Source organism: Suncus etruscus, chromosome 1 (assembly GCF_024139225.1).
Source record: "Suncus etruscus isolate mSunEtr1 chromosome 1, mSunEtr1.pri.cur, whole genome shotgun sequence".
Taxonomy (NCBI): Eukaryota; Metazoa; Chordata; class Mammalia; order Eulipotyphla; family Soricidae; genus Suncus; species Suncus etruscus.
This window is the reverse complement of record NC_064848.1, coordinates 187,689,189-187,712,650: the sequence shown is the minus strand read 5'-3', so window position 1 is coordinate 187,712,650 and position 23,462 is coordinate 187,689,189. Positions and strand designations below refer to the sequence as shown.

The window sequence follows — 23,462 nt, the reverse complement described above, 5'->3', positions numbered from 1 at the left end:
TGGCCCAAAAACCAAAAAAAAAAAAAAGATCTGAAGCGACTCCGGCGCCTAAGTGTCTTTCTTCCTCTTTCTACTTCAGCGACTCTCTCAGAACACACCTTCTCCCGCCGCCTCAGCTCAGTTCCGGGTATCTGAGCGCGACCGAACCAAACCAGCGCTTATCATTGGCCAGACGGGCTGTCAATCCGCCCTCAAAGCTACCCAATTGGTGCCTTTTGAAAAACCGTCCTAACCCCACCTCTCCTCTGTGATTGGTTCATTCGAACAAAACCCGCCCCGGCTCTCCTATAAAACAAGCTGTGATTGGTTGACTCGGAAAGAGCCTCTGAGCGCGAGCTCGGGATTGGTTGAGAGGGTTTGGGCGGGCTTAGACGAAAAGGTTCAAATAGAACTCGAGGCGCCAGTCTAACCGACGAGGCTGAGGAGAAGGCAGCTGGTGGCGCGGCCTCGTCTCGTGGGGGGGATTCCGCCGGGGTCGTCGCTTCGTCGCTTGGTCGCTTGGTCGCTTGGTCGCTTGCGGTGCCAGAGGCTTTTCTCGAGCCATTGCACGACCGTCACCATGGAGGTGTCGCCCCTGCAGGTAGGGCTGGCGGGAGGGAAGGGGCCTAGGCTGTGGCGCCTCAGCGTGTGGTGGGTCGTCTTTGGGGGGGGGGGGGGGCTCGGGCCTCGTTTAACTTGGGGCGACGTGGTCGTGAGGACGCGGCGAGGTAAGTCTGGGGATTCAGAGCCACTTCCGGTGAGGGGGATTCGGGGAGCTTCAGGTAGAGTTGGGCTGTTTCCTCAGGGCTGGGGGTGGGGCTGGAGGCGGTTTTCGGGGTGACCTCGGGGCCTGGAGAACCCCCGAGCCGATCACGGGATTCCTCTTGACCCCCGAGGTGTCTCCCCCCCATGCTGGGCTCACAAACGTTAGCATGGGACCACCACCACCCCACATACACACACACACACAAGCCCCCCCAAACTGCTGCCCCCCGAATCCAGGCAGTGCGCAGGCCCGAGACGACGATGACAACGACGACGACGGCGGAGCGGGGTTGGGGGGAGCCCCGAAGGTTGAACCTCCTCAGGACCCCAACCCCGCTGAGGTGCAAGAGCCGAGCTACTCCCCTGCTTCTTTCTCCCTTACATTCTAGATTTCTAGATTCTGCCCAACCTCTGGTTTACAAAAACAAAACAAAAGTACCCCGAGAGATAGCATGGAGGTAAGGCGTTTGCTTTGCATGCACAAGGACGGGGGTTCGAATCTCGGCATCCCATATGATCCCCCTGAGCCTGCCAGGAGCGAATTCTGAGTGCAAAGCTAGGAGGAACCCCTGGACGGTGGTTCGAATCCCTGCATCCCATATGGTCCCCCTGAGCCTGCCAGGGGCTGATTTCTGAGCCGAGAGCCAGGAGGAACCCCTGAGTGTGACCCAAAACCCAAAAAAATTTAAAAAAAAAAAGAAAAAAAGAGTACCCTAGGAACACAAACACACACAATACAGAAAATCGCCGCCTTCTGCATGCCTTATATTTATTGCAGCGCTGTTTTGCCATAGCCAGAATCTGGAAGCAAACCCAGATGCCCTTCCACAGATGAGTAGCTAAAGAAGCTGTGTGGTCCTTATCTTAGACACAATGGAATGCTACGTAGAAGTCGTGACATTTTCCTTATACATGCACAGATGGACATGGAAACTATTGTGTTGCGTGAGAGTGATAGACCCAGACTAGTCTCACTCATCTGTGGGATTTAAGAAAAATAAGACATTAGGGCCAAGGAGATAGCATGGAGGTAGGGCGTTTGCCTTGCATGCAGAAGGAAGTTGATATTCCAATCCTGGCATCCCATAGGGTCCTCCTGAGCCTGCCAGAAGCGATTTCTGAGCATAGAGCCAGGAGGAACCCCTGAGCGCTGCCGCATGTGACTCGAAAAGAAAACAAAAATAAAAGACATTGTAATAATACACAGATTAAATAGAGATGAGGGTTGGGAGGACCTGCCCACGGTATGAAGGTTACCACAAAGAGTGGTGAGTTCAGTTAGAGAAATAACTACACTGACTGACAGCTATCATGACAATGATAGGGAGTGGGAGAAATAGAATACCTGTCTTGAATATAGGCAGGGGGTGGGGGAAAAGGGAAATCGGGGGCATTGTTGGTGGTGATACACAGCTGATAGGGGGTGTCATTTTATATAACTGAAACCAACTACAAACATGTTTGTAATCATGGTGCTTAAATATATTAATTTTAAAAAATCAGGCCAGAGGTATAGTATAGCACAGCAGGTCAGCCTTTTTTTTGGGGGGGGGGGGTCACACCCTGCGGTGCTCAGGGGTTACTCCTGGCTGTCTGCTCAGAAATAGCTCCTGGCACGGAGGACCATATGGGACACCGGGATTCGAACCAACCACCTTTGGTCCTGGATCAGCTGCTTGCAAGGCAAACGCCACTGTGCTATCTCCGTGCCCAAAATATGTGGGTTTTTGTTTTGTTTTGTGTTTCAGGCCACACCCGTTTGATGCTCAGGGGTTACTCCTGGCTAAGTGCTCAGAATTTGCCCCTGGCTTGGGGTGACCATATGGGACGCCAGGGGATCAAACCGCAGTCGTGATCTTTCCTTGGCTAGCGCTTGCAAGGCAGATACCTTACTCTAGTGCCTCCCCGGGCCCCCCCCTTTTTTTTTTGCCTTGCATGCCATCGACCCCACTTCAATCCCCATATGGTCCCCAAGCCCACCAGGAGTGATTCCTGAGCACAGAGCCAGGAGTAATTCCTCTGAGCACAGCTGGACCTGGCCCCCAAACCAAAACACAACAAACAAAACTCTTTCCTTTATTTCTTTAAAAACTTGCTAGCCCGTGGATGAAAATATGCAGATCAGCAAGACTAAGAAAAATGACGATGCCAAGAAAAGATTGTCCATTGAAAGAATCTATCAAAAGAAAACGCAGCTGGAGCATATCTTGCTCCGCCCAGACACCTACATTGGCTCAGTGGAACTGGTGACCCAGGTAAAGTCTTGCTCCTGAAATACGCTTCACTTGAGTTGAGATCACTTGGTACTGATGTGTTCTCTTCCTGTGCTTTCTCCTTCTCTGCTTTCTGTGTAGCTTTATGAGAGCTGACCTAAGCTAGTGTATGTAGAGTAGGTAACAGTGATCATAAAAATAAAAACAGAATAAATGTAAACAGAAAAATTGCCTGTTTCTAGTAAATATGACTTTATGAAGAAGGTATTGGCATCAGCTAAAGGCCTTCTCTGTTTCTGACTTTCACAGAAGTGATCAGAATAATACAGGATAAATGCGCCTGGAAAGTAACATGCTTTGCCTTATTTCTAGCAAATGTGGGTTTACGATGAAGATGTTGGCATCAACTACAGGGAAGTCACTTTTGTTCCTGGCCTGTACAAAATCTTTGATGAGATCCTAGGTAGGTAAATTCTAGTACGTAAATACCAATAATCAAATCCTTCTTTGCAAAGGCTCATTTCTTTTTTTTTTTTTTTTTTTTGGTTCTTTTGGGTTTTTTTTTTGGTTTTTGGGTCACACTCTGCGGTGCTCAGGGCTTACTCCTGGCTGTCTGCTTAGAAATAGCTCCTGGCAGGCACGGGGGACCATATGGGACACCGGGATTCGAACCAACCACCTTTGTTTTTTTGTTTTGTTTTGTTTTTGTTTTTGGGCCACACCCTGTGGTTACTCCTGGCTATGCGCTCAGAAGTTGCTCCTGGCTTCTTGGGGGACCATATGGGACGCCGGGGGATCGAACCGCGGTCCTTCCTAGGCTAGCGCAGGCACCTTACCTCCAGCGCCACCGCCCGGCCCCCCAACCACCTTTGGTCCTGGATCAGATGCTTGCAAGGCAAACACCGCTGTACTATCCCTCTGGGCCCGCAAAGGCTCATTTCTAGCAAACCTTTTGTAGCCAGGAGCTCCTTTCATTTCAGACAGTAACAGACATTGGAGCCTAGGAAGTTGAATTCTTTTTTTCATATCAGTATTATGATTAGGAATTGTTAAATTAAAGGATGGAAATGTAACTCAATAATAAAGCATGTCTTATGTATGTTCATGGGTTTAATCGCAAATGCATCCAAAAATATTGCTAAATTAATACTTAATCTTTGTGCAGTTGGGTTTTTTTTTGTTTTGTTTTTTTTTTTTGGTTTGTTTATTGGGTCACACCTGGCATTGCTCAGGGGTTGTTCCTGACTGTGCTCAGAAATTGCCCCTGGCAGGCTCAGGGGACCATATGGGATGCCGGGATTTGAACCACCGTTCCTCTACACACAAGGCAAACAAATGCCCTACTACTGTGCTATCTCTCCAGCCCCGAGTTTGGGGTCTTTTTACCCCTCAGGATTTTGGGGGGGGGTTCTTAAAAACTTTGATTTTTAAAAAGTGTGTATTTTACTCTCTTTCAGTCAATGCTGCAGACAACAAACAAAGGGACCCAAAAATGTCTTGCATTAGAGTCACAATTGACCCGTAAGTCTCTTGTTATGTTTTATTGTTGCTGTTGCTTTCATTTATCCTTCATCCACTGGAAAGCATCTCCAATCCCCTAAGTATCTATTGGAATCTAAAGTTGTTTTCTCCTGCTGCTATTCAAATAGTAAACCAGCAGGAGGTGATAAAGATCAATTTTACCATTTAAATATGATATTTCTGGTCATGACTGCTGAGTGTTCCTTGGTTGAATGGTCAGGTTTCACTTTTATCACCCATTATTTAAACTATATCTAAGTCATTGAGGGGAAATATAAGTATTGGTGTAATTAAATCATCCAAAGGACTTGATAGAATTTTTTTCTTTTTCTTTTTTTTTTGTTTTTGTTTTTTTGGGTCACACCCTGTGACACTCCTGTTACCCTGACTCTGCTCAGAAATCGCTCCTGGCAGGCTCGAAAGATCATATGGAATGCCAGGAATCAAACTATCGCTGGTCCTGAGTCGGCCGCGTGCAAGGCAAACACCCTACCGCTGTGCTATCTCTCACTATATATACTTTTATATTTTTCTTTTGAGGGGCCACACCCAGTTGACGTCAGGGGTTACTGAGCTATGTGCTCAGAAATCACTCCTGGCTTGGGAGACCATAAGGGACACCTGGTGAACGAACCAAAGTCCATCCTAGGTCAGCCACGTGCAAGGCAAACGCCCTACCACGCGCCACCGCTTCAGTCCCCCGAAATAATATTCTTTTGGGGGGGTCACACCCGGCAGCTCCCAGGGGTTACTCCTGCTCTACGCGCTCCTGGTAGGCTCAGAGGACCATATGGGATGCCAAGATTTGAACCACCATCCTTCTGCATGCAAGGCAAACGCCCTACCTCCATGCTATCTTCAGCCCCCGAAATAATACTCTTTGAAGTAATAATGATGATGGGAGTTACCAAAGAGAAAGGACAACACATAGGGATCTTAACGGTACCTGACATGTCGTTAACCCATATTTAATCCTCAACATTTATGTTCCCTCAAGCCCAGCCAGAATTGATCTCTGAGTACCACCAGGTGTGGCCCTAAAACCTATATATATATCCTTGCATGGGGCAATTCTGGTTCAATCCCCAGCATTACATATGATCCTTCTGAGCACAGTCAGGATTAAACATGGTCCAAACCTCTCTCTCCAAAAATTGGGGCCAAAGCAACAAAAACAATGATTAACCTAAGAGCTAGTACAGGGAACAAGATGTCTATCTTGCATGCAACTAACCTAGGTTTTATCCCCCCCCTCCAGTACCCCACAAAGGCAAAGACCCTTGAGCAATGGTGGAAGTTGGCTCTTCCCTAAAAAAGAAATAAAAAGAATATTGAACTAAGAGGCTGAGTGGTAGTACAATGGGTTCTTTTTTGATTTGCACACGACCGACTCGGGTTTGATCCAGCATCCCATATTGTCCTCTATCGCCAGGAAAAATTCCTGAGTGCAGAGCCAGGAGTTATCATTGAATCTACTAGTATGATCCAAAAGCCAAATGAAAACAAACATGTAGCGCTAATGTTACGTTTGGTGGTGGAGGGGACAATAGCCAATTATTAATGTTCAGGGCTCACAAAATCATATACAGTCTATGCAAGGCGCAGACCATACTGGTTATGCTATCTCTCCAGCTCCTTAATGTTTTTCACAGATACTACTATCAAACGAGAACCATAGTGTGTATCCAGATAAAATATATTATCCTCTAATCTCTTCAAATTAACTTACAGTGATTAAGTGTCAGTCCAAATTTTGCATTTTAGTATGTTTTTTTTGGTTTTGGTTTTTGGGCCACATCCGGCGGTGCTCAGGGGTTACTCCTGGCTGTCTACTCAGAAATAGCTCCTGGCAGGCACAGGGAGACCATATGGGACACCGGGATTCGAACCAACCACCTTTGGTCCTGGATCGGCTGCTTGCAAGGCAAACACCGCTGTGCTATCTCTCCAGGCCCCAAATTTTGCATTTTATAGACGGGCAGGGAAGTTTTTGTTTTTGTTTTGTTTTGGTGTTTGGGCCACACCCGGCGATGTTCAGGGTTACTCCCGGCTGTCTGCTCAGAAATAGTTCCTGGCAGGCATGGAGGACCATATGGGACACCAGGATTCCAACCAACCACCTTTGGTCCTGGATTGGCTGGTTGCAAGGCAAATGCCACTGTGCTCTCTCTCCGGGCCCATTAGGCAGGAAAGTTTTATAATTGATTTTGTTCCCTTTTATGTTTAGTTTGCAATGTATTTTGCAGAGTAAGAAGATTAAGGAACCTAGGATAATATGTGCATAATCTTTTTTTTTTATTTTGTTTTTGGTATATGTGCATAATCTTAAAATTGTTATAACAGGAACCAGAAATGCTCAACTCAGATGTTGAGCATTTGCTTTGCATGTGTGAAGCCCTAAGTTTCAAAATCTGCATAAATAAAATAAGTAAATAGCTAAGTAAATAAAATCAATATAATACTATCTCCAAATATTTTACTTAGGATATAAGTCATTTCCCTTTTCCATTTTCTAACATTTTAAACACATTTTCAACTTTATGTGTCTATATATCAACAAAGGTTTACTTTTGCATTTTTGTTCTTATTTCAGAAACCAAGCATGGTGGGAAAAGTAGTACATTCTGAATATTAGAAGATATATTTGTAAAAAAAAAAATCAGAGATTAAGATTTGTAAATCTATAGTTTAGAAATAGTGATGGTTCAAAATACTTAAATATATTTGTATTCAGGAATTTACTTTTAAATATAGAAAATTTTTCATCTTTCCTTAGAGAAAACAATTTAGTTAGTATATGGAATAATGGAAAAGGTATTCCTGTTGTTGAACACAAAGTTGAGAAGATGTATGTCCCAGCTCTCATCTTTGGACAGCTCCTAACCTCTAGCAACTATGATGATGATGAAAAGAAAGTAACAGGTAAAGTATTAAAGAAAAGAATATATGTCCCTTCCAAAATATCTCTTTTGCAATACAGGAGATTGGTTCTAGGACTTCATACATAAAAAGCATACAATATATTCTATCACTAAGTCACATCCCCAGCCCCTATTATTTATTTGTTATTTTTGGTGGAGGAGCTTCCAAGCAATCCCTAGTGGATCTAGGGCTACTTCCATATAGTCGAGTGTCTGGCTCTGCTGTGCTGGGGGCTAGTAGACAGTATGATGGATAGGACTCAGGTCCTTGCATATCCCAGCCCCTAAGCTATGTCCACTACCACTGAAATATTTTATTCTTTGAAGCCACACTGACCATGATCAGGAATTACTCCTGGCTCTGTGTTCAAGGACTCCATGGAGTGCCAGAGATCAGTAGATAAGGCATGCTTTTGGGGGCCGGTGAGGTGACGCTAAAGTTAAGGTGTCTGCCTTGCAAGCACTAGCCAAGGAAGGACCACGGTTCGATCCCCCGGCAACCCATATGGTCCCCCCAAGCCAGGGGCAATTTCTGAGCGCTTAGCCAGGAGTAACCCCTGAGCATTAAACGGGTGTGCCCCCCCCCCCCCAAAAAAGGCATGTTTTTGGCCTACTGAGTTATTTTCCTACACCTTCCCTGTATTTTTGTTATTTTGTTTTGTTTGGAGGCCACACCTGGTGGTTATCAGTGCTTTATTCCTGGCTCTTCATTCAGGATTACTTCTGCCAGGGTTCCAAGGACCAGGATGTGGTATCAGAGATTAAACCTGGGTCAGCTGCAAGCAAGGCAAGCACCCTACACATTTGACTATCTCTACACACATGCAATACATATTTTAAATGACATGTCTTTAGGAGACCAAACAGTGTGGGTAGGGCACTGACCTTGTTTGCAGCTGACTCAGGTTTGATCCCCAACATCTCATTTGGTCCTCTAAGCACCATCAGGAGTGATTCCTGAGTGCTGAGCCAGGAATAACCCCTGAGCATTGCTGGGTATGATTGCAGAACAAAACAAAAAGTAAATAATAGAAGCCGGAGCAGTGATAGGCGTTTGTCTTGCATGTGAATGACAGCAGATAGACTGCAGTGAGATCCCCCAGCATCCCATATGGTCCCCTGAGCGTCAACAGGTGTGGCCCAAAAACAAACATAAATAATAAATGATATCTTTGGCATAAAATTAAAAGTATAGAGGGGGGCCGGAATGATAGCACAGAGGGTAGGGCATTTGCCTTGTATGTGGCCCACCTGGATTCAATCCTTATGGATTCAACCCATATGGTCCCCCAAACCTACCAGGAGTAATTTCTGAGCACAGAGCAGGAGTAACCCCTGAGCATTGCCAGGTATGGCCCCAACCTCCCCCCCCAAAAAAAGTACAGAAGGGACATATTGCCATGGATATAGCTCAGTCATGTGGCACTTGTCTTGCATATGTGAGACCTTGGGCTGGAGTGCAAAACACAACAAAAACACCAGCATTTGCCAGGCTGGTTTAGGGGTGGGAAATTAGAGGCATTAGTGGAGGGAAGATCACACTGGTGGTGGGATTGATATTGGAACATTTAATACCTAAAACAACTATATTAAAAACAACTTGATAAATCATAGTATAATAAATGCCCCCCTAACAACCCAGCAATTGTTGGGCTTGGGGTGTGTCTCAATAGTAAGCCAAAGGAAAGAAATAAGGGTGATGAGATTGTAATAAAATTGAATTGTATATTTATTTGCCTAGGTGGCCGAAATGGCTATGGAGCCAAATTGTGTAACATATTTAGTACCAAATTTACCGTGGAAACAGCCAGTAGAGAATACAAGAAAATGTTTAAACAGGCAAGTAAATAGATATCTTGTTCTTTGATAATGAATTGTACAATAGCAACTGTAAGAGCATTCATGTTTAGTTTAATACAATATATAAACTTTTAATGCTGTAAGATTATTCAGCGATGTATATTGGGTCCTTTGCTAAAACTTTATTATTTATTTTACATAGTTCTAAGTTGTTTGTGACATGTCTTGAGTTTTTCATCTTTCCTATTCTTTTTTTCCACAGACATGGATGAATAACATGGGGAAAGCTGGTGAGATGGAACTCAAGCCCTTTAGTGGAGAAGATTATACATGTATTACCTTTCAGCCTGATTTGTCTAAGTTTAAAATGCAAAGCCTGGACAAAGATATTGTTGCACTGATGGTGAGAAGAGCATATGATATTGCTGGATCTACTAAAGATGTCAAAGTCTTTCTTAATGGAAACAGGCTACCAGTAGGTATTTTCTTGGTACTAGAGACACTGGGAACTTTGTAGTAATTTATTTCAAGGGCAGATTAATCTTTCCCCTCTCATATGTTTTCCTTAAAATTTTCTAAGTATGTTTCAGGGCCTGTTTACTTAACACAATAGTGAGAGGTCACTCCCTGCAGTATGCAAGCACCTTTTCCATCCACTCTACTATCTCTGAAAATATGCTTTGCTTAAACAAATCTTTTTGTGCTTTTCTTCCCCTTGTCACTGTTATGACAGCAGTGTTGTTTGATCTTGCACGGCATTATTTCTGCCCATTAAGCTATCTCCCTAGTTCCCAGTACCATTTCACTCATTTCTGAAAAATTCTTAAGTCACTGAATCTATTTTTATAACTTTGTTTATTGCCTTTTCTTTTTATTACTGTATAGATAAAAGGATTCCGTAGCTATGTGGATATGTATTTGAAAGATAAGGTAGATGAAACTGGCAATCCACTGAAAATTGTTCATGAACAAGTAAATCACCGTTGGGAAGTGTGCTTAACAATGAGTGAAAAAGGCTTTCAACAAATTAGCTTCGTCAATAGCATTGCTACTTCCAAGGTAATTTTATTCATAAATTATCTTGAATTAAAGGCTATATTTTTCCTTATGTGTGAGTGTATATGTGTATACATGCATTCTTTCTGTTTTTTTTTTTTCCCCCTTTGTTTTGATAGTTGGGGGTCACCCACACACTTTACAGTGCTCAGGCACTAATTTGTGGTGCTCTCACCCTTCTATCTGTGTGGTATGCTGGAGTTTGTAAGTTCTGTTGTAGCATTAGTGGTCTTAAACAACAGAGCCACCAGGAGTGGTTTTTCATTTGACATAAGGCAGGGGCCGGTGAGGTGGCGCTACAGGTAAGGTGTCTGCCTTGCAAGTGCTAGCCAAGGAAGGACCGTGGGTCGATCCCCTGGCGTCCCATATTGTCTCAAGCCAGGGGCAATTTCTGAGCGCTTAGCCAGGAGTAACCCCTGAGCATCAAATGGGTGTGGCCAAAAAATACCCCCCAAAAAATTTATAAGGCAGCCACTTTTGCCACTTGGTCATCCTCTAGACACACACACACACACACACACACACACACACACACACACACACACACACACACACACACGTTTTTTACTATTAATAAAAAATTAACTGGTACTTTTGACTATAAAAGGAAGCTTACACTAGAATCCCACTCCTGTCGGAGAGATTGCACAGTGGTAGGGCATTTGCCTTGCATGCCCTAGGACAGAAGATGGTTCAAATTCTGGCATCCCTTTTGGTTCCCCAAGTCTGCCAAAAGCAATTACTGAGCGCAGAGCCAGGAGTAACCCCTGAGCACCACTGGGTGTGACAAAAAAAAAAGTGGCATTGATGCAGTGGCATAAGGCGTTAAGGCATCTGCCTTGCTGCACTAACCTAGGACGGACCACAGTTCAATCCCCCCAGCGTCCCATATGGTCCCCCAAACCAGTAGCGATTCCTGGGCACGTAGCCAGGAGTAACCCTGAGCATTACCGGGTGTGGCCCAAAAACCAAAAAAAAAAAAATCTCACACCTATGCTTGGGAATGAAACACAGAATTTCACATGTATATGCTGCCATCGAGCTACATCCCATTCTCTAGATTTTTGTTTGTTTTGGGGCCACACCCATGGTACTCAGGTTATTTATGACTCTGTGCTCAGGAATCACTCATGGTGGCTTTGGGGGACTATATGGTATGCTGGGGATCAAACTCAGGTTAGTTGCATGCAAGGTAAGCACCCAACCCTTGCAGTATCATTTCAACCACTCTAGAATTTTTTAACGTTTAATTTTTGCTTGTTACGATTTTGAGATTATCAAACTTTTACAATTTGATATTTTTTTCTCTTTAGGGTGGCAGACATGTAGACTATATAACTGATCAAATTGTGACTAAACTTGTTGAAGTTGTCAAGAAGAAAAACAAAGGTGGTGTGGCAGTAAAAGCACACCAGGTATTGTATTTTAGCAAAGTGTTCTGTTTTGAAAGTCAAGAAGAGAAAAGCTATAAATAAACATGAATAAGTAGTAATGATTTGATGTTGACCTTTATTGCAGGTAAAAAATCACATGTGGATTTTTGTGAATTCCTTAATTGAAAATCCAACCTTTGACTCTCAGACAAAAGAAAACATGACTTTACAAGCCAAGAGTTTTGGATCAACGTGCCATTTAAGTGAAAAATTCATCAAATCTGTGAGTTGAAATAAACATCAGAGCACCTTATTTTTCATTGTCTTCTCAGTTCTATAGAAACAGACCACCTTCATGTTATTAGTTTTTTTTCCACACCCAGTGATTCTCAGGGTTTACTACTCCTCGGGGAGAGTATTCAGGGAACCTTATAGGATGCTGGAAATTGAACTCGGAGCAACTTCATGCCTTCATGCAAGGCTGGCACTTTACCTACTATACTATCTCTCTGGCCCTTTGTTTGCTCTTTTAAGTCTTTTTTTTTTTTTTTTTTTTTTTTTTTTTTTACGGTGGGGGCCACATCCAGCTGTGCTCAGGGATACTCCTGAAGGTGCTCAAAGGATTTGGGGTGTCAGGGATCTAACTTGAGCCTGCCACATGCAAGCCATGTGCTCTCCCACTATACTATTACTTCTGCCCCTTTTTTTAAGTCTTCTTGAGGGGAAGAAGTGTAGGTCAGGAGCACAGCTTACTTCACTTTCCTATCAGACAGAACCTTAATTATATCTATTTCCCTATATTTTCCTAGTACATCTCACCACTCAATTTAAGTCAAGGCTTCTTTTTTATTTTGTTTTGTTTTGGTCACATTTGGCAGTGCTCAAGGGTTGTTCCTGGCTCTACACTCAGGAATAACTTCTGGTGTTTTTTTGGGGTGGCAGGATCAAACTTAGTTTGGTCCCTAAGAACTTATTAAATTTTTACATTCTAAAATTGGGGGGGGGGCGTTAGAGATAGCATGAAGGTAGGGTGTTTGCCTTGCAGGCAGAACGGTTGTTTGAATCCCAGCATCCCATATGGTCCCCCAAGCCTGCCAGGACCGATTTCTGAGCATAGAGCCAGGAGTGACCCCTGAGCACTGCCAGGTGTGACCCAAAAAAATTTTTTTTATGTATCCCCTAGTATATAGATCAGGGGTGGTGAACATGCGGCTTTCCAGCCAAAATGAATGCGGCTCTTTGCCTCTTATCATTATTTTGTATACTGTGGCTCTTTGCCAAGTTTGGATTTTGTTTTGCTGCTTCTGTGGGGGACCTCTGAGGAGAGATCTCCGAGTACAGAGTCCTGCCCCCAGTCTGCGTCCTCCCGTCTCCCATCCCTCGGAAACAACTGCACGGGCCAGCAAGCAGGGGACCCGTGTGTCACATTTTGCCATGTGTTCTTAGTGTTGAGGACGCAGCACACCCTCACCATCACTGCAGGATTTTTACCCTCATTCAAAATGGCAAAATGCAATAGGTGTTTAATAGATTATTGTTAAAATTATATGCTTTTGTGTTAGTGTTTGTCTGTTTTGGCAGGTCACTGCGTGGTGTGGCTCTCTGACTCTTCACAGTTTAAAATTTTGGCTCTTTGTCAAACTTGTTCGCCACCCCTGATATAGATGTATAAAATAAGTGTGCAAATAAAACAAAGAAATGTTTTAATTGCCCCTATATCGGTTATAAAAGCCCTGAATGTGTTATATAACTTCATGTTCCTATTTTAAGAAGATCGCTTCTGGGGCCAGAGAGATAGCATGGAGGTAGGGCATGTTTGCCTTGCATCCAGAAGGACAGTGATTTGAATCCCAGCATCTCATATGGTCCCCTGAGCCTGCCAGGATTGATTTCTGAGTGTAGAGCCAGGAGTAACCCTTGAGTGCAGCCGGGTGTGACCCCCCCCAAAAAAATAAGATCACTTCTGATTTTAGCTCATCAAACTGCTTACCGAACAACTTCACTTTAATGCCTCAAATTGCTCATTCAATCTATAAAACTGAGTTATTCAATTTGGATAGTTACCAGTATGCAAAGAACTCCCTGGCTCTGCAATCACTCCTCCCAGGCTCAGGGGATCGTATGGGATGACAGGGATTGAACCCGGGTCTGTCCCACATTGCCTGCATGCAAGGCAAACTAGGATTAACTAGGGTTGGCCACATGCAAAGCAAGGACCCTATTTGCGGTACTATCACTCTGGTCAGTCTGGTCCATTGTATCCTAACTCCAGGAGGACTAAGGGCTGTGTCTGACTTGTTTTAGCTGCAAAATTAAATTAAAAAAAATTTTTTTTGGGGGGGGGTTTGGGCCATATCCGGTGGTGCTCAGGGGTTACTCCTGGCTGTCTGCTCAGAAATAGCTCCTGGCAGGCACGGGGGACCATATTGGACACCGGAATTCGAACCAACCACCTTTGGTCTTGGATCGGCTGCTTGCAAGGCAAACACCGCTGTGCTATCTCTCTGGGCCATAAAATAAAAATATTTATTGAAGAAATGAATTACTTCCTTCAGCAATAATAACTTGAAATAAAAATGTCACCCTCTTCCCAGAAATTTTGTTCTATTTCTCTTAAGTCTTTGAATTACATTTATGAGAGTTCCTTTGTCCTTGATTTCTGACTTGTTTTCTTTATCTCATTTTCAGGCAATTGGATGTGGTATTGTAGAGAGCATATTAAACTGGGTGAAGTTTAAGGCCCAGGTCCAGTTAAACAAGAAGTGTTCAGCTGTGAAGCACAACAAAATTAAAGGAATTCCTAAACTTGATGATGCCAATGATGCAGGTATATACTCAATAACATGTCCAAATCTTATTTTTTTTAAACTTTATTTATTGGTTGATTGGTTGGTTGGTTTTTTGGCCACACCTGGCAGCACTCAGAGGTTACTCCTGGCTCAGAAATCACCCCTGGCTGGCTAGGAGACCATATGGGATGCCAGGAATAGAATAGGGTCCCTCCTACAACGGCTGCATGCAAATGTCCTACCACTTGTGCTATCTCTCTGGCCCTGAAACTTTTAAGTTTTATGGTTCAGGTACTCTTTTTTTGGGGGGGTTGGGGGGATTGGGTTTTTGGGCCACACCCAGCAGTGAGTGCTCAGAGGTTACTCCTGGCTCTACGCTCAGAAATCACTCCTGGCAGGCTCAGGGGACCATATGGGATCCCTGGATTCGAATCACTGTCCTTCTGCATCTAAGGCAAAACGCCTTACCGCTGTGCTATCTCTCCGGCCCAGTTCAGGTATTTTTGTTTTACAGACAGCCAGTCTGCTCTGATACCTAGCATCCATATGGTTCTCTCAATAATCCTCCAAGAATAATATCTGGTGAAGAGTGGTGTTCTTTGCATGACCGAAACCCAACTACAATCTTATCTGTAATCAAGCTGTTTAAATAAAGATATGTATTAAAAAAAAGAATAATTTCTGAGTGCATACCCTGAGCAATGCTGGGTATGGCCCAAGAGCCAAAAAAGGGAAAAGAAAAAGACTTAAAGGTGCAGAGTAGTAGTATAGTGGGTAGGTTGTTTGTCTTACATGTGGCCAATCCAGGTTCAATCCCAGGCACTATATCCCTTGAGCATGGCTGGGTGTGGCAAAAGAAAGAAAAAAGAAAAGGAAGACCAAACAAAATGGTTAAATTTGAATGATGATGGACGGGGCTGGAGAGAGAGCATGGAGGTAGGCGGTTGCCTTGCATGCAGGACAGTGGTTCGAATCCTGGCATCCCATATGGTCCCCCGAGCCTGCCAGGAGCAATTTCTGGGTTTTTTTGTTTTTGTTTTTTTTTGGGGGGGGGGTTGGTCACACCTGCCAGCGCTCAGGGGTTACTTCTGGCTCCACACTCAGAAATTGCTCCTGGCAGCCTCGGGGGACCATATGGGATGCTGGGATTCTAACGATGACCTTCTGCATGAAAGGCAAACACCTTACCTCCATGCTATCTCTCTGGCCCAAGGAGTGATTTCTGAGCATAGTGCTAGGAGTAACCCCTGAGCGCTGCTGCCAGGTGTGACCCAAAAACCAAAATAAATAAATAAATTTGAATGATGAGATTGTGGCCAAACCAGGCTATGTTCAGGAATTACCCCCGGCTCTATGAAAAGGGATCATACCTGGAGAGCTTGAAGAGTGCCTAGGTCAAATCCAGGCTGGCCATGTGCAAGGCATGTGTCTTACCCACAGTATTCCCCATCCCTATTTATTTTGTTTTGTTTTGGGTTCTTTGGGGGGCCACACCCCTCAGTGCTCAGAGGGTTGTTAACTCCTGACTCTGCATTCAAAAATCACTCCTGGCGGGCTCGGAGGACTGTGTGGAATGGTCCAAATGATCAAACCCAGGTCCATCCTGGGTCGGCTGCATACATACCGCTGTGCAATCGTTCCAGACCCATCCCTATTTTCTGTTAAATTTATTGATGAATGGAAAGATGATACAGGCAAAGATCATGAGCTGAATATAGCAAAAACTTGAGATGCTGTGGACTGATCCCAGGTTGACTATGTGTAAGACAAGCATCTTACCTGCTCTATCACTTTAACCCCTATGCTCTTGTTCTGGTTGTGCTCAATCATATTCATTGTAGAGGTTACACTTCAGTGGTAACCACACATTTATTCAATATTTGACTTATTACGACATAGAAGTTGGACTAAATATGCTAATATTAATTTGTTTACTTTTATTTTAGGGGGCCGAAACTCTGCTGAGTGTACACTTATTCTGACTGAAGGAGACTCAGCCAAAACTTTGGCTGTTTCAGGACTTGGTGTGGTTGGAAGAGACAAATATGGAGTTTTTCCACTTAGAGGAAAAATGCTCAATGTTCGAGAAGCTTCTCATAAGCAGGTAGAATGCCAACAACTGCTGTTTTATAATTAGGATTTCTTTTCTTTCTGTGTTTTTATTTTTGTGGATGTGTGATTTTGTTTATGATACAGAAGTGTGTGTTTATTTGTATGGTTTTGTTTATGGTCCTAATGCTTATTTTATTTCTCTTGGGAACTTGATGGACCGTATAGGTTGCTGGGGATTCAATCTGGGTTGGCCTCATGCAAGGCAAGATGCACTATTATTCCATCCACAGAGTATCTATCTTTTTTTTTGGGGGGGGGGTTGGGGCCACACCCGGCGGTGCTCAGGGGTTACTCCTGGCTATCTGCTCAGAAATAGCTCCTGGCAGGCACGGGGGACCATATGGGACACCGGGATTTGAACCAACCACCTTTGGTCCTGGATCGGCTGCTTGCAAGGCAAACACTGCTGTGCTATCTCTCCGGGCCCAGAGTATCTAACTTAATTGATTCATTTTAATTTACTGAAGCATAGGATAATGCCTGAACTCAAGAAAACCAGATTGTATTGCTTTGTTCTTTAAGGTTTTTTTGCTTGTTTATTTTTTGTTTTGTTTTGGGTTTTTTGTTTGTTTGTTTTTGGGCAACATTTGGCAGCACTCTGGTTACTACTCCTAGCTCTAGCTCTGTGCTCAGAAATTACTTCTGGCAAGCTTAGGGAACTGCAGATCAAATTCAGGTCAGCTACATACAAGACAAACTCCCTACCCACTATGCTATCATTTAAGCCACAAGTTCTTGACAAGTTTCAACCAAAATATGCTTTTTGGGAATTTTTTTCAGATCATGGAAAATGCTGAAATTAACAATATCATCAAGATTGTGGGTCTTCAGTATAAGAAAAACTATGAAGATGAAGATTCTTTAAAGTCTCTTCGTTATGGGAAGTTAATGATCATGACAGATCAGGTCAGATTTATTTTCAATTTATTTTACATTATTAAATATGTCTTGTTTTCCTGCTGTGGAAAAGAAAATTCTATTTCTATTATTTATTATCTGTAGTTAAATTAACCTTTAATCATATATTATACCTGTCCTATTTATATGTATAGAGTAAATGAACCTGATTTTTACTAATAAATTTTTGAGAAATTGTCAGATTAATAATGTTTTCAGTTTCTGAACAATTCTTTTGTGGCTTTCCAAATATTCTTAGGACCAAGACGGTTCCCATATTAAAGGCTTACTGATTAATTTTATCCATCACAATTGGCCCTCTCTTCTACGGCATCGTTTTCTGGAAGAATTTATCACACCCATTGTAAAGGTATACTAATTTCTAAAATAGCATATAGATATTTTAAAGCCCTACTTCTCAACCTTGTATCTGTATAATCACAGTTTCATACAGTGAGGTGAAGGGGATGGGACTCAGGTTCTAGCAGTATGCAAAAGTACAATCAATGTGTTCTTTACCACAGGTATCTAAAAACAAGCAAGAAATGTCATTTTATAGCCTTCCTGAATTTGAAGAATGGAAGAGTGCAAATCCAAATCATAGAAAATGGAAAGTCAAGTATTACAAAGGTTTGTTTGTAATGAATCCCATATAGAACTTAGCATTTTGTTCAGGATTATAAAAGTAACTCGGTATTCTCTGCTTGGAAGGTTTGGGCACCAGCACAGCAAAAGAAGCTAAAGAATACTTCGCAGATATGAAAAGACATCGTATCCAATTCAAATATTCGGGACCTGAAGATGATGCCGCAATCAGCCTGGTGAATTGAAATTGAATTTTATGTGTGCATTGTAATTTTAGAAGTCACCATTTTAGCTAATCAGTTGAAACATTTACATTTTATAGAATTGTTTTTAGTTAGCATTTCACAGAAAAAAAATCACTTTTTAGAGCATGGAATTTTTTATTTTTTTTTATGTAAAAGATTTTTTGGAAGTTATCTAATCCTTATAACATCGTTATTATATTTTCATTTCATCTTATTTGTAGGCCTTTAGCAAAAAACAGACAGATGATCGAAAAGAATGGTTAACTCATTTCATGGAAGATAGAAAGCAGAGAAAGTTACTTGGTCTTCCTGAGGTAAAAATTTTAAGTATATTACACAAAATGTACTACTTACTAAAAAAAAAAAAAAAGTACTGCTTACTGATTTTTTAGGATTTATATAGCAAATTTACATCAAATAGTTTGAATGTAAAATTTTAGTGTTGGACCTGAAAGAAATTACAAAAGCAATGCACTTAATTTCTGATTATGCAGCAATTAAATTTGCTTTATCTTTAAAACATGTAATGCTTCTACATATTTACATGTATGGGGTCAGTGTGATAATATGGTGGTTAGGGTGTTTAATTTGCATGGGCCAACCTGGCTTCTATCACCAGCACCCCATATGATTCCCCTAGACCTGCCACAAGTGACTCCCTGAGCACAGAGTCAGGAGTAAGCCCTGACTGGATGTGGCTTAAAAAATTAATTATATGTTTGAGATTCTCAAGAATTATTATAGTTTAATCTCCAGCACTTTACATACCATCAGCACCCTGATGTCATTGGATATGCTCCTAATAGCCCTAGAATCACTGGATTGATTATCACTGGGGATGTCCCCCTAAAGAATTAATAAAATAATACTTCTTGGGCTGATGTGAACAGTGGATATGCTTTTCACATGGTTGACCCAGTTTTGATCCCCAGTGCCCTTAAAAGTACCAAAATTAATCCCTAAGCACAAAGGCAGGAGCAACACTGGGTATGCCCAAAAATCAAATAATAATAAATTTTTGTTTGTTTTGGTTTTGGGGCCATACCCATCGACGCTCAGGGGTTACTCCTGGCTCTGCTCAGAAATCACTCCTGGCAGGCACGGGGGACCATATGGGATGCTGGAATTTGACCCAACGTCGGTCCTAAATGAGCCACTTGCAAGCCAAAATTGTACTACCGCTGTGTTATCTCTCCAGCCCCTTATAATAAAATGTTTTTAAGGGACTTCTTTTTGTTTTATATACTAAGCTTGTATTTATTGATCATTGATCCTCAGGGCCAGAGTGGTAGGTAGCACAGTGGTAGGGTGTTTGCCTTGCAATGCTGATTTGATCCCCAGCATCCCAAATGGTCCCCCACCCCCAGCCAGGAGTGACTTCTAAGCGCAGAGCCAGTAGTAATCCCATTTTTTTTTTGTTTTGTTTTTGGGCTACACCTACCGGTGTTCAGGGGTTACTCCTGGCTGTCTGCTCAGAAATAGCTCCTGGCAGGCATGGGGGACCATATGGGACACCGGGATTTGAACCAACCACCTTAGGTCCTGGATCGGCTGCTTGCAAGGCAAACACCGCTGTGCTATCTCTCCGGGCCCCAGTAGTAATCCCTAAGCAATACACAGTATGGCCAAAAAATAAAAAATGAACGAACAAAAAAAGATCATTGATCCTTTACCTTTTTTTTTCTTTTTTTTAGTTTTTCGGGCCACACCCATTTGATGCTCAGGGGTTACTCCTGGCTAAGTGCTCAGAAATTGCCCCTGGCTTGGGGGGACCATATGGGATGCCAGGGGATTGAACTGCGGTCCTTCCTTGGCTAGCGCTTGCAAGGCAGACACCTAGACACCTTACTTCTAGCGCCACCTCGCCGGCCCCTGATCCTTTTTCTTAATGCTCTTTTTGCTCCCACAGGATTATCTATATGGACAAACTACCACATATCTGACATATAATGACTTCATAAACAAGGAGCTTATCCTTTTCTCAAATTCTGATAATGAGAGATCTATTCCATCTATGGTAGATGGTGAGTTCTAATTAGTCTGTGTTTGTATCATAATATGGATAGTATTAGAAAAATATATATATATACATATGTTATAGGATATTCCAGGATACTAATGTATGTATGTTTGCTTTTTTTTTTTTTGAAGGTCTAAAACCAGGTCAAAGAAAGGTTTTATTTACTTGTTTCAAAAGGAATGACAAACGAGAGGTGAAAGTTGCCCAATTAGCTGGGTCAGTGGCTGAGATGTCCTCTTATCATCATGGTGAGGTAAATATATAAAGTATAATGTTTTCAGAAAGCATAATAGCAGAAATGTCTGCAGTTATTTTTCAAATACAAAATGAAAGTATATGTTGGTATAGCAGAGAACAAATTGGGCAAATCTATTGAATTAAAAAATGTGGGGGCCGGAGAGATATCACAGTGGTGTTTTCCTAGCAAGCAGCCAACCCAGGACGTCACACTGCTGGGTGTGGCCCAAAAACAAAAAAAAAATCCTATACCTGCTGGAGCTGGAATATAGTACAACATTAGGTAGGGCACTTGGCTTTTCAGGGCCAACCTGTGTTCATTCCCAGCACCAAGCCAAGCCCTGAGTAGCATAAAACAAAATACAAAGGGGCTGGAGAGATAGCAATAGCATGGAGGTAGGGCATTTGCCTTGCATGCAGAAGGACGGTAATTCAAATCCCGGTATCCCATATGGTCCCCCGAGCCTAACGGGAGTAATTTCTGAGTGTAGAGCCAGGAGTAAACCCTGAGCGCTACCGGGTGTGACCCAAAAGCCAAAAAAAAAAAAATGCAAAGTCTTAGACTTAAAATCAGAATCTTTAATAAAGTCAATAAACATTTGTTTCATCTTAATAATGCATCTATATTGTTAAAATTCTATACCTCGAGATTAATGCATTTTGTTTTCTCACAGATGTCACTGATGATGACTATTATCAACTTGGCCCAAAATTTTGTGGGTAGCAATAACCTGAACCTCTTGCAACCCATTGGTCAGTTTGGTACCAGGCTACATGGTGGCAAGGATTCTGCTAGTCCTCGATACATCTTCACGATGCTCAGGTTGGTATGCTTTAATTTATAGTGAATTGTCATTTTCATTTTTTATGAGATCTTGGTGATCAAATATACAAAATTCTAATGGCTCAGAAAAGGTACTTCTGATATAGGTAGTGGATAATTAACTTTAAATTTTTGATTAAACTGTTTATTAAAGTTTGATTACCCTACTCTTTGCGGTAAAAAGCATAAAACTAGTTTTTCAGTTTCATAGACACAGGCTTTGTTTTCCTTAAAAGTATAGAATTCCCATGGGGGCTACAGAGATAGTACAGGAGGTTAAAGTACTTGCCTTGCACATGGCTGACCCAGATTCAATCCTCAGTACCCCCCTGACTATAGATCCAGGAGATATATCTTAGCATTTCCAGGTGTGACCCCATATCCACCAGAAACTATTCCTGAGCACCACTGCTTGTGGCCAAAAATTAAAATTCAATTAACTACTGTTGTAAATCTGATTATTTTCAGGATTAGATAAGAAATATGTTTTTTCCATAAAGTATGAAAGGCATTATATTTGTAAGATGACATTCTTTGTTCTCTTTAGCCCTTTGACTAGGTTGTTATTTCCACCAAAAGATGATCATACCTTAAGGTTTTTATATGATGACAACCAGCGTGTTGAGCCTGAATGGTACATTCCTATTATCCCCATGGTACTGATAAATGGTGCTGAAGGAATTGGTACAGGGTGGTCCTGCAAAATACCTAATTTTGACATTCGTGAAGTTGTAAATAACATCAGGCGTTTGATGGATGGAGAAGAACCTTTACCAATGGTAACTATTAAGTGTATTTTGTTTTGGGGCCCACCTGGCGGTGCTCAGGTGTTACTCCTGGCACTGCACTCAGAAATCACTCCTGGCAGGCTCAGGGAACGACATGGGTTGCCTGGGATCAAACACTAGTTGGCTGTAATGCAAGGCAAACACCCTACCTGCTGTGCTTTTTCTCTGGCTATTATGTGTATATTAAGGACCTTAAGTTTTATCTCTAATTTCAGGTTAGTAAAACTTTGTCCTAAGAGATAATACAGAGGAGGTTAAGGCCCTTGCCTGGCACATGGCCAACCTAGGTTCAATCCCTAGTACCACATATTAGGAATGATTTGTGAGCACAGGAGTGAATCCTAAACACTTGCTATTCACATATGAGTCCATGAGTTCAATCCCTAACACCATAAAAATGGCATACCCAGGACCCGGAGAGATAGCACAGCGGTGTTTGCCTTGCAAGCAGCCGATCCAGGACCTAAGGTGGTTGGTTCGAATCTCGGTGTGTCCCATATGGTCCCCCATGCCTGCCAGGAGCTATTTCTGAGCAGACAGCCAGGAGTAATCCCTAAGCAGCACTGGGTGTGGCCCAAAAACCAAAAAAAAAAAAAAAGGCATACCCAGAGGTACTCAAATGTTATCTGACTGTGCTCAGGACTAACCTCTGGTGTTATCAGGAACCATATGTGTTTCTTGTATTAGAACCAGGGTGGCGACCTCTGCAGAGACATTCAAGGCAATTGCCTTACTTCCTGCACTATCTCTCTAACTTTAGTGGTTTATGTATGAGGTTTTCTTTTTTCATATTTAAAAGATTATAATAATTTGTTCTTTTTGAAAAATTGTCAATTTAGCTTCCAAGTTACAAGAACTTCAAGGGTACAATTGAAGAGCTGGCTCCAAATCAATATGTGATTAGTGGTGAAGTGGCAATTCTTAATTCAACAACCATTGAAATCTCAGAACTTCCCATCAGAACATGGACCCAGGTAAGTAAATTTGGGGATTTATTTTTTTGTATTTTGTGATGAGGTAAGTGCTTTTTATACTATTATCTATTGAATATTTAGGAGCCTGTATTTTAGATAATTTACAAAGGATTATTTCTCTTTTATAGACTTATAAGGAACAAGTTCTTGAGCCCATGTTGAATGGCACTGAGAAGACACCCCCTCTTATAACAGACTATAGAGAATACCATACAGATACAACCGTGAAGTTTGTTGTGAAGATGACTGAAGAGAAACTGGCAGAAGCAGAGAGAGCTGGACTCCACAAAGTCTTTAAACTCCAAACTAGTCTCACATGCAACTCTATGGTATATCTCCTTTTATGTGAGATAGATGTCTTGGT

General features: G+C 42.3%; 1 protein-coding gene across 1 annotated transcript in view; it reads left to right on the top strand.

Annotated features, from left to right (window-relative positions):
• Positions 1-559: 559 nt before the first annotated feature.
• Positions 560-23,462, top strand: part of TOP2A (DNA topoisomerase II alpha) — a 39,406-nt gene continuing 16,503 nt past the window's right edge. Inside the window, exons 1-23 of the mRNA XM_049778939.1 lie at positions 560-580; positions 2,844-2,999; positions 3,330-3,420; positions 4,415-4,478; positions 7,255-7,400; positions 9,141-9,238; positions 9,462-9,674; positions 10,085-10,258; positions 11,569-11,670; positions 11,774-11,911; positions 14,317-14,455; positions 16,364-16,521; positions 17,310-17,435; positions 17,686-17,796; positions 17,951-18,056; positions 18,138-18,247; positions 18,478-18,570; positions 20,166-20,280; positions 20,408-20,529; positions 21,188-21,336; positions 21,884-22,115; positions 22,964-23,098; positions 23,227-23,427. Coding sequence (XP_049634896.1) covers positions 560-580; positions 2,844-2,999; positions 3,330-3,420; positions 4,415-4,478; positions 7,255-7,400; positions 9,141-9,238; positions 9,462-9,674; positions 10,085-10,258; positions 11,569-11,670; positions 11,774-11,911; positions 14,317-14,455; positions 16,364-16,521; positions 17,310-17,435; positions 17,686-17,796; positions 17,951-18,056; positions 18,138-18,247; positions 18,478-18,570; positions 20,166-20,280; positions 20,408-20,529; positions 21,188-21,336; positions 21,884-22,115; positions 22,964-23,098; positions 23,227-23,427 — 3,000 coding nt within the window. The remainder of the gene's footprint in view (positions 581-2,843; positions 3,000-3,329; positions 3,421-4,414; positions 4,479-7,254; positions 7,401-9,140; positions 9,239-9,461; positions 9,675-10,084; positions 10,259-11,568; positions 11,671-11,773; positions 11,912-14,316; positions 14,456-16,363; positions 16,522-17,309; positions 17,436-17,685; positions 17,797-17,950; positions 18,057-18,137; positions 18,248-18,477; positions 18,571-20,165; positions 20,281-20,407; positions 20,530-21,187; positions 21,337-21,883; positions 22,116-22,963; positions 23,099-23,226; positions 23,428-23,462) is intronic.